This window comes from Trachemys scripta, chromosome 7, assembly GCF_013100865.1.
Source record: "Trachemys scripta elegans isolate TJP31775 chromosome 7, CAS_Tse_1.0, whole genome shotgun sequence".
In the NCBI taxonomy this organism is placed as follows: domain Eukaryota; kingdom Metazoa; phylum Chordata; order Testudines; family Emydidae; genus Trachemys; species Trachemys scripta.
In genome coordinates, this window is record NC_048304.1 from 15001208 (window position 1) to 15012622 (window position 11415).

The window sequence follows — 11415 nt, forward strand, 5'->3', positions numbered from 1 at the left end:
ACAACTACAGTTTCCAGTTTGATCTCATATCTCTCATGTAAAACCACAGAGAGCAAAGAACATCCAACCACAGAAGTGATATTTTAAAAACATATATTAGCTCAGTTCAAATATAGAAGTAAGAAAAGTTAATTTAAAATGTTTGTATGGGGGGACAAGAACACTAATTAAACATCCAGAACTCATTCACAAATCTGTACCTTCAACATAAGCAAGAGAGATTTAATTTCATAGTGAAAGTTTTAAAGTATTCAGCAGTTCCAAATGACATTTCAATAAGAAAGTTTAAAAAGATTCAGTAGTAAAAGATTTTGTTGAATGTCAGGTAAATATGATTGAATTAAAAATAGCCAATGGTTGTAACTTATATGGAGAAAATAACCCAGCCAAATGTGATGTGTTTTTTTTTAAAAGTGCGCCGCATGCTCTTTTTACAGAAAAATCTCTTTTCTCAGAAGTGAGAGCTCACCATTTTATTTATGCAAGAGCATTCTTTTAATCTTACCTACTGCTTCCTACAGTTTTTATGAACATGCAATTAAAAAATGAAAATTAAAAAAAAAATCTGTGAAAAATAGTGGTAGAAAAAAATCATTTCCCAACTAGCTCTAGGAAAACCCATCTAATAGTCTGTGGCATTTCCAACAGATTCTACTTTATAAAACCAAAGAAGTAATAAGCAGTAGTGCCTATACAAGGTAGTGCCTTGTTGGATCTTTGGACTCAGCCCTGCAGTTGAAGCATCTGCAGGTGCAGTCATTGCCCATGTGGAGGGAGTTGCAAGAGTAAGGCTTGCTTTTATCTGCACAACTAGGTGCAACAGGATAGCAACAATGTCAAGCTGCAGCAGTACAGGACAGCAGCCTTCTCAAAGTGCTCCAACCTTGACCTGAGTGCGTGGAGGGATAATTCTGGTTCCATGGCCACTCACAGCTCCTCTGCCCAGTGTGCTAATGAGAGGGCCATCTATAGCAATTTGCCCTCAGAGATCAAATGGCGTATCACCCTGTCCCAGTGCTTAGGTCCCCATGACATGGCACAATCGGACGCTGTGTGGATGTAACAGTACGTGGCCTCTCTCAGCTGGATTCCTTGAGATGCTTTACAAATACAGTCATTTCACAAAGCCTCACAGGGCCTACGAGAGAAAGGGGACATAACAAAAATAATAGTACTACGTCGGGGTGCAACAGCACCCTGTCAGATTGTGCTGGGGCAACACACACAATGTCATCGCCTGTGTGTGAGAGAGTCTGTGTCTGTCTGACACGCATAATTAGGGTGACCAGATGTCCCGATTTTATAGGGACAGTCCCGATTTTTGGGTCTTTTTCTTATATAGGCTCATATTTCCCCCCACCCCTGTCCCGATTTTTCACATTTGCTGTCTGGTCACCCTACGCACAATGTCACTGTGTGTGAGTCTGTGTCTGTCTGACTCGCACAATGTCATTGTGTGAGAGCGAAAGCTTATGCCTAAATAAATCTGTTAGTCTTTAAGGTGCCACCAGACTCCTTGTTGTTTTTGTAGATACAGACTAACACGGCTACCCCCTGATACTTGACATTGTGTGAGAGAGAGTGTGTCTGACTGACACACACAATGTCACTGTGTGGGTGAGTCTCTGTCACACACACAGTGTCTGAGAGAATGCCTGTGTCTCACACACAATACCATCATATGTGTGTAGGTGTCTGTGTCTCACACGCACACAAAAATCTCTTCCTGTGTGGGTCAGACGGAAAGTCCCTTTCCCACGGTCTAGCTCCCCACCTGTGGTCCCTTTAAGAGAACGCACACTTCCGGGTCTCCGCCTGTGATGTCATTCATCTCGTCCAATCACACAAGGACATGTCGCTTGGGAGCCAATCCGAGTGGAGGGCAGTGGGGTTTGTTGCCATGGCGACAGTAGCCGGGCCTAGGCCCCGGCTGGCGGAGGGAAGCATGGCGGTGATGCCCCGCGCGCGGGAGCGGGAGCGGGACCTGAGCCGGGGGCTGGAGAGCCTCCCCGTGTCGGTGTGGCCGCCGTCCGAGGAACCCCCGGCCTTCCAGGTAGGCGGCGGCTGCGGCCCGGCACAAAGCAGGAGCAGCTGCCGCGCCTGAGAGACCGAGGAGCGTCGGCCTGGGACGCGCGGGTCCAGAGCATCCCCCTGGGAGCCGAGCGCGCCTGAAGCGCCGCTGCCGATTCAGAGGCGGCCCGGGTCGCTGGTGCCTATGGCCGAGCTCTGGCCCTGCAGGCTCGCTGGGCGGGGAGCCACGAGCCCAGCCCTCTAGGTGCAGGGGTAGGATCCGCGGCTGGGATGAGCAGGGCCCTGCTGGTCTCGCCCCACGCTGTCAAATCTGAATGCCCAGAAACGAGCTCGGGGCTCTCCCGAATGTTACACTGCGTGCTGCTAGAGTCGTTGGTGAGCACGCCTGGGCCGTGTGATCTGCGGGGTCTTGTTCCATTAGAGGGCACTATGGTCTTCGCCAAGAGCCCTCTCCTTGCAGGAAAGTTCAGCTGGTACAAAAAACAAATAGCCAAACACGCACACACAAACTGCATCAGATTAAACAGATGCGTTCCCTGGCTGGGGTGAGGGAAATACACGTTTAACTTTGAAAGCAGGGTATAAAAGGGTGCTTGTACAAACAGGTACCATTTCCGTGTTCCATAAATCTTTAATCGGTGCAAAGGAAGTTCTGATTGTTTGCAGGGCCTGCTCCAGCATTTCTGCTGCCCCAAGCAAAAAAAAAAAAAAAAAAAAAAAAAACCCACGATTGGTGGGGGCAATTGGGGAAAAAAAAAAAAAAAAGCCACTATCGGTGGCAGCAGTTCAGCGACAGGTCCTTTGCTCCTAGAGGGAGTGAAGGACCTGCCGCCCCTCTCCCTTGCTGCAGGTGCCGCCCCTCTCTCTTGGCCGCCCTAAGCACCTGTTTGTTAAGCTGGTGCCTGGAGCCGGCCCTGATTGTTTGCCTCAATCCTGAAACTTTATACCCAGTTTCCCGTTGGCATCCTCAGGCGGGATGTGGTTATTATTAGTAGGGAACTGTGTGCATGTAGTTGTAGGATAGGGGGCCCTGAACCGGTAAACATTCTAATGTGTCCCTTCTGAAACAAATCAGGGCTTAGAAAATCCTCACTTATATCTAGAGATACAGGGTGGGTGAATGATATCATTTATTGGACAACTTCAAGAAGTTGCCCAGTAAAAGATATTACCCACGCACCTTGTGTTTGTAATATCCTGAGACCAGCCAGGCTCCAACATCTTATATCTAGGAATAGAATGGTTTGATTTCCAGTAACTTGGAAACACAAAACCCTGCCAACATGGTTGGCTCTTCCACTTCTGTTCAAAAAAGATTTTTAAAAAGATTTTAAAATAGGTAGAATGGAGCTGAGTACATGTATTTTAAAATATTCTCTATTTGGATGCCCTGCTCATGTGTTTTTACCTATTTACATTATTTTGCTTTCCAGCAGCCACTTGGCCATTTAAAAAAAAAAAAGGCATGAGAGAGCATGATTTACAGCCTGTACCTGGAAGACTCAGTAAATAAGCAAATAGTTGAAACAAACATTACTTTTAAAAAAGTAACATTAGTATATCTTTTTTCTGCTATCTCTTTATAGATTAATGGGGAATCAAAGCACTAATTTTAGCTGGTCTCAGGTTAAAAATTACATTTTGCACAATTTTTTTAAAGGAAACATCCCACATCTTAATGGAAAAGCTCTTCTCTCTAAAACGTTTTCAATTGTACTACCTCCTTTTTCCTTGCTGACGGTTTTTACAGATTTTAATCTTAAAGCCATATCTCACCTGCTGGTTTCCAGAAATAAAATATATTGCCATAGGTTAATTTATAGCCCAACTATTAAAACACGTGCATTGCTAGCAGGGATTATAGCTTTTCTTCAGTAAAACAGAATCAAAGAAAGAATTTGACAGGCACTTTAGAGTGCCATACTGTGTGAGGTGGTTAAGACAATAAAATATATGAAAGTTTTGAAACATTAACAGTCACTTTTCATCCTAAGGATGAACTGATCCAACTCCTAATGTATCCAATCTCTTTTCTAAACTATTTATAGAGACTTAAAAACAAATTCCCCAGAGGTGTATGGCTAGTTAGGTTTTGATTAAGTGGTGGATTCATTGGATTTAAGAACCTGTAATCCCCTAATGAAAATGGAGCCATGTATTGGACTAAACATTAACATTCATGTTAAATGATGTGGGCTTGTGAAATTTTAGGGAAATAGAGAAACTTCTAGTTAGTGTATAAGGGAATATCACAGATAAGTGAATGTTAGAAAGATTCAGACTTGATCTGATTTAAATATAGGAGGCTGAGCAAACTGCTAATTGAGGAAAATTAAACCTCTGAATGAACTGGTATGTTCCTGAGCACCCAGAATTTAACAGAACAGGCCACTGTAATGTTTTAATCACAGTATGTACTTCAGGTTTCTGGATAATATGCTCCCCTCCCCTCCTTCAAATGGAACATTATAAAGAAAACAAACGTGCCTCTGGAGTATCTTGTTATAAATATCTATAGTTTGACTCCAAAATTTAGCGAAGTTTTGACCACCTTCCTTCATCATATGAATATTCACTCTGATGTGAACCTGGGCCTGCCAGGGGCATTTGCGTAATTTTGAAAGCGTGAATTCCAGCTTCGTGTTGTCTGAAGTAAACCAAATCCCTTCCTTCACTAGTAACCAGATTGAAATGCAATCACCAACTCATTTTTGTTCTCTGCAAATGCATCACTATACAGTTCCGAACACTTAGATACCTGCCTCTGCCACAGACTTTCCTCTTGTGACAATTAAATCACTAGGACCAGGTCTCAATGTAACAAGATACACCTCTATCCCGATATAACGCTGTCCTCGGGAGCCAAAAAATCTTACTGTGTTATAGGTGAAACCGCGTTATATTGAACTTGCTTTGATCTGCCAGAGCGCGCAGCCCCGCTCCCCCGCTGTGCTGCTTTACCGCATTATATCCGAATTCATGTTATATCGGGTTGCGTTGTATCGGGGTAGAGGTGTATCTACCATCTCAAAATGTAAATTTTTTTGGATGATGAATATTAAAAATAAAAATGATGGCTAGAAATTATTTTCAAAGTCAAACACAGTTCTCACAGGAGAGCTTTTCAATTGGCCTAAGAGGTATTTGTTTGATAAAATAGTAATGCTGTTTAAATAATTTACTCAATCTCACAATGATTTATATGTGTAGATTAACTAGGAAATTAACATCACCATCTGCTTGTCTTTCTGTCTATTATGTAAATAAATAGTAGCATATTGCATGCCTTTTCTATTTTAAAGGATTCTTTTGTTGCTCAAAATAATTAACTCATGTCTGGTCACTCTAGATATAATTAGATGTATTAGTTTTGTGGGGGCTGGTGAGAATTCATCTCTAGTTTATCCAGTGGGCTGTTTTTAGGAATTAAATAATTAATGTAGCACTCTGCATATTCTCCCTAAATCCATGTGGACTAGGATTTGCATTTTAAAAATTGGTTTCAAAAGCATTCATCTACATAATTAGCAAATAAGAATTAGAATGAAAAAATATAAAGCTGTTTTTAATTGCCCACCCCCGCCTCTCCTAGCTAATTCACCTAGACGCCCATCTTCAAGTTTTGTTAAAAAAGTAATTGTTTCCAGATTTTGGCATATATCCAGGAAGAGATTTTTCTGGATCCATTTCGAAGTCTACATCACAATTGTCTCCCTGTGGGCAGTCTTATCTGAAAGGTAGGGCCCTACCAAATTCCTGGCCATGAAAAATGCATCACGGACTGTGAAATCTGGTCTTTAGTGTGCTTTTCTATACAGATTTCACAGGGGAGACCAGCATTTCTCCAATTAGGGATCCTTACCCAAAAGGGAATTGCAGGGGGGGTCACAAGGTTATTTTAGGGGGGTCGCAGTACTGCTACCCTTACTTCTGAGCTGCCTTCAGAGATGGGTGGCTGGAGAGTGACGGCTGCTGACTGAGAGCCCACTTCTGCAGGCAGCAGTGCAGAAGTGAGGGTGGCAATACTATACCATGCCATCCTTACTTCTGTGCTGCTGCTGGCAGTGGCTTTGCCTTCAGAGCTGGGCTTCTGGCCAGCAGCCGCCGCTCTCCAGCTGCTCTGAAGGCAGAGCCTCTACCAGCAGCCATGCAGAAATAAGGGCAGCAGTACCATGACCCCCTCTACAACTCCTTTATGGGTCAGGACCCCTACAATTATAACACAATGAAATTTCCAGTTTAAATAGCTGAAATCATGAAATTTACAATTTTAAAAATCCTGTGACGGTGAAATTGACCAATGTGGACCATGAATTTGGTAGGGCCCTATTGCTAGGCCAAGAAATGAAAGATGATGGAGACTGAACTGCCTTCTTATTCTGAGAGGACTAGGTTCTCTTGGGCCAGGGTTGAGATACAGTGGTGGGGCAGTGTAAGGGAAGCCAGCGTTGTCACTGCATCTGTTCCATGATCAAGGACTTACTGCTCCAGCACTGTTAATTACTTCTTTCATGTCATGTTCACTTTTTTAAAAAGACACACAAAAATACAGTAACCGGTAATGCTATTGTTAGGAATTGCACAGATGCAGCTGAGTACTGAAACTAAACTAAAAGACATTTCTGCTTTCACAACAGACCCATCATCACAATCAGCATAGATAAAAAGAGCTTTTGGTTTCTAACTTTAAATGGCAAAACTTTGAAACAGTTCGCTTCTGTAAAGACGAAATGTGAAAAGATTCTAGGAGCTATTAATTTGCATACCAGATGCTTGAAGAACAGTGATCATTTGAAAGGCAGTTATCCCTATTAGGCACCTGGGAGATGTTAAACAAAAAAATAAGGTGTATTAATTTTTCTCCCCTGTCTTTACAGGACACAGATCTCAAGAATGCAATATTGTAGTGACCTGATTAGTATGTGCTGTTTGGGGGGGCCAGGTTTTCAAAAGTGTCCACTATCCATTAGTCTCACTGGAAGCTCCTGGAGGTCGAGTTCTTTTGAAAATCTGGCCCCTTTATTTTAAATGAGAAAAGTTGTGCTTGTCTCTGTGAAGGGGAGTATAGTTATCAAAATGATTTTAATTTGTGATCATCTCTTTGCAGTATAGCCCAGAGCACGTGGCGGGAGCAGGAGAAGACACTGACCCTTCTGAAATCACTTTTCCAGGATGTAATTGTGTTACTGCTTCCTGCATGGCCAACACTTGTTCATGTCTTCGCCATGGTGAAAACTATAACAGTTCATGCATCAAATACATAGGAAGTGAAGTGGACTATACTAGGCCTATTTTTGAATGCAATGCCATGTGCCGTTGTGGTGAGTTCTGTCAAAACAGGGTTATTCAGAGGGGTTTACAATTCAGACTTGAGGTGTTCAAGACTGATAAGAAGGGGTGGGGTCTCCGCACACTGGAGTTCATACCTAAAGGAAGATTTGTGTGTGAATATGCTGGTGAAGTTCTATGCTTCCGTGAGGCATGTAGAAGAATACAGGCACAGACACCAGAGGATTCAAACTATATTATAGCTGTGAGGGAACACTTGTATGATGGACAGATAATAGAGACATTTGTTGATCCTATGAATACAGGAAATGTAGGCAGGTTCCTGAACCATTCTTGTGAGCCAAATTTATTTATGGTTCCTGTCCGAATTGACTCACTGGTGCCCAAACTGGCACTTTTTGCTGCTGCTGCTATCTCTGCTGGAGAAGAACTTTCATATGATTATTCTGGAAGATTTCTTAACGTACCGCTAATCAAAAGAGAGCAGGAAATGTTGGAGGAAGATGATGTAATGAAAAAACCCTGTTACTGTGGTGCTAAGTCATGTGTTGGGTTTTTACCGTATGATAGCTCTCTGTGCTATACACCAGGCAAACAAACTTTTGGCAAAGTTTCTCAAGGAAACAGCTGTGCATAGGGATTCAAAAAGATTGACATCAGTGAATATAGCATCTATTGTCAGATGTGCCTAGACAAAAATTGAATGAGATTCCTTTGCCCGGCCACCCAAAAAAATAACCATAGGTCCCCCATCCCACATATACACACACCAACAGCTACAGCAAGGATAGAAGTATAATGGCATGATGTGGGAGGGGGAAATGGGAAATGCCATTCCACTTAGCTTCAAGTGAAAAGTTAAATGACTAATTAGGACTACAGGCAAAGTGTAGGAAGTAATTGTTATGTACACTATAATCTTACACAGTTAGAGGCATTTGGCCTTCATCTGTACATTTCACAGTACGCTCAGGACACTGAACCCATAACCTTACATCTCAGTAAGGGTTAATACTTAACACACAGGTGAAGGAGAAGTCAAAGCAGAGGCACTGATGGTGCAAAATAAACAGAAGCTAAGGCAGGTGTAAAGTGCTGCAGATGAGTATGTTAGATAGTATATTCAAAAGGGGAAAATGCTGTTTTCAGGAGAGGAGATTGCAATCTGCCTTATTGCTCTGACTGTTAGAGCCAGCCTTGGACAAAAGCCAAGACAGAGTTCCTGACAATATCCTCAAATGACATGCTGAACAATCTCCTGTACTCTCACCTTGATTCCAGGTGGATGATACAAGAGGTAGCTAAACGGGTGACCTACTGCCACAGCTAACCTTTTCCTGTTAAAACAAGAAAGCTTAGGATAACTTGCCACAGCTCAAAGATTTTGATAAGGCCTGTTTCAGTGAACAGTGAGGTATATAGAAACAGATTGAATTAGAATGGTAGGTGCAGAAAAGTGGGAATTTGGGGAGATGAGTTAGATAAGGGAAAAAATCACTTGAGAATTAAAGCTTGAGAAAAAAATCAAGATGACAGGTGCAAATTAACAGTGGCATTTACAAAGGTGGCACCCGTTTTTGTTTTTTTTAACTGTGTGCATTAATAGCTCCTGCAAACTAAAACTATTTAAAACATGAATTCCTTGCCTGTTCTGGAGCCTGTTTGAAAATTAGGCCTCGCTTATAGCTATAGCTGAACCCCTCCTATTTCATGACCAACTTTTACAGAAAAATATTAAGTAAAATGCATTCCCTCCTCCCCATCTTTTGCCAGCTCTTCCTACTTACCCCTCTTGACTGTAACTGGGTAGGGAGCTAATTCTGTTCCATGAACACTTGACGTTGCATTTTCTCCTCTGTTCCCTGAAATGGACTCTGTACCCCAGGCCTTCTCTGTGATCATTCTAATTTTTTTTCTGAACTGGCTCCATCTCAAGGCATAGGCTCAGTTAGCCACAAGAGGGCACCAATTTAGATGTATAGTCATCCCTTCGAAATAGCATGCATCACCTCAATGATGCTTCCAACTGATGTTGGCAAAATAACTGAAGGAGTGGGCAGAAAATCCAAATTCCATTCTGCGGAGTAGCACAATACACTACCTGTGTGTCTGGCAAAACAGACGGAAGTGGTAGATGCTAATATACAAAACCTTTACGAACAAGCATCTGTTTCTGCACTGTTCAACAGATGATAGAGAGAAGAGGGGGTTTTGTTTTGTTTAATATTAGTCCTTTCATGCATAGTCAGATGTTTTATTGTTAGCCTCTTTTTTTCCTCTCAAACCAAATTGGTTTCTGCCTCTGGTTATAAGGAACAGGGAAGCAGAGTTTTGCCATTGCAGATAGGAGGGATAGTGGTGCTTAGAAGATACATAAAGTAATGGCTACACTTTCCAACTAAAAACTACAAAATGTTTAGCAGTACGAGTTAAGAAAGTTGCTAGTTTTAGGCCAGTTGTTGTGGACAAGTGACTGTCACAAAAAAAATCCACTAGTGCTATTACTGATTTTCATCAGTCCATAACCATTTGATGGTGTCAGAGTACGTCCTCTCTTTCTCCCTTAGAAATGATTGCTTCTGCTAGCGGTGTATGGTGGAGGTCTACGTAAGAGAAACTTCCTATTTGTTGCTGTCCTGAATAAGTAAAGGGCTGAAAAGGTGGCAACCAACTCACCTATCCCAGGAGATGAAATGCACAATCACTTAGCACTTCCATTTTGGGGGGGGGGCGGGGGCAGAGGGAATCTTATCGTAAGTAAGCGTGATATTCCAATTGAATTTCTATCACACCTAGTTCTTTAATTTTGAGATTAACATTTTTATGCATGAGGCATCTGCACAAAAGAACCGCTGTTGCCCCATCCTAAAACTGATCTTAACTGGACATTCCAGATGGAAGGGTTGAAAATGTAGAACATGGAAGATGTTTTAGAACCCAGGAAAAGACCATACTTTGTTCCTTTTTGGCAGTTAGGCCCCAATCAGGGTAGAGTTACTCACATACCCTAGTTTAGAAAGGGAAAAGGGTCTCTCACTCCTTTCCTGTAATTCCATACAGTCTTTGGTTGTAGCATGCTTTAAGTCCAGTCTGTTTCAGTCGGGCTAGTTTAAAGATTTAGTGTTCCTCTACTATCTTCTACCCCCAGTTTCCAGTGTTTCCCCCCTAAGATCATACCACTGGGAAACAGACACTACCTTTGCGGTAAAATTTGAAAGGCAAGTAGATTCATCTATGCATTGCTTAGTTCTGACTGCTGGACTAGCTTATTTTTAATGTTTTGTCATGCTGTTGGGTGGTGAGGTGGTACAACATAGATTAATCAATTAAAGTCGGTTTCTGAGACCAGGATGGATGGGTCAGTTGCTAGTGGATCAAATTTAATTATAATTAAAAAAAAAAAAATCTAAACCTGCATTTTACAACACAGAAAGATCCATTCAGACCATAAAAATTATTTCAATGTATGCTTTCTGTAATACAATATGTACTCTGTGGCTCACTTACTGTCTTATTCAACTTACTGAGTAACTCATGTTATCATAATTCACTGTACACTGTGTTTATTAAATATCACAAAGTGTTCAAAACGTACATGTCTGTCCACTAACTTTGTAAACAAATCTGCTTTATTCAGGTACTTTGGAGTACTTGCTGGTAAAGTATTGCAATGGTGGAGCACCTTCAGCAAAGTGGCTACTGTTTACTGCAGTGACTCAGAAGCAATATTGCACATTCACATTTTGATTTTCAGCAGTAAGAGGATGGCGTGAATGGTTCCACACCATGCAAACCTTTCACAGTAGGATAAGGAATACAATTCTATGAAACTAGTTCCAGTTCCACATGCTGCTACTTTTCTAACTGGAAAAGATGGTCAGTGACAACACCCTTCACAATCTGTTCCTGTAAGTCCTGGACATTTGAGAAACAACCAGTGAGGGGGCCACTTATGCCAAACACTTAAGGAAAGAACACTAAGGGTTCTACTAAGGGTAGATGTTATTAAAAGGTAGTTCTGTGTCTGTTTAATTTTTTGTTTTTATGTCCTATGCTGCTGAGACACTATTGTACTTTTAAGTTTGTAAGAAGTAT

General features: G+C 41.9%; 1 protein-coding gene across 1 annotated transcript; it reads left to right on the forward strand.

Moving 5' to 3' along the window:
* Positions 1-1837: 1837 nt before the first annotated feature.
* LOC117880688 (histone-lysine N-methyltransferase SETMAR) lies at positions 1838-10910 on the forward strand. Its single transcript, XM_034777075.1, has 2 exons — positions 1838-2053; positions 7139-10910. The coding sequence occupies exons 1-2, from the start codon at positions 1853-1855 to the stop codon at positions 7955-7957; spliced, it is 1020 nt and encodes a 339-aa protein (XP_034632966.1). The 5' UTR covers positions 1838-1852; the 3' UTR covers positions 7958-10910.
* Positions 10911-11415: the final 505 nt, after the last annotated feature.

Bases quoted from the DNA above. Each gene is read 5' to 3' on its own strand.
- LOC117880688 (XM_034777075.1), top strand. From the start codon at position 1,853: ATGTCGCTTGGGAGCCAATCCGAGTGGAGGGCAGTGGGGTTTGTTGCC. The intron at 2,054-7,138 runs GTAGGCGGCGGC...ATCTCTTTGCAG, and splicing joins AGGAACCCCCGGCCTTCCAG to TATAGCCCAGAGCACGTGGC.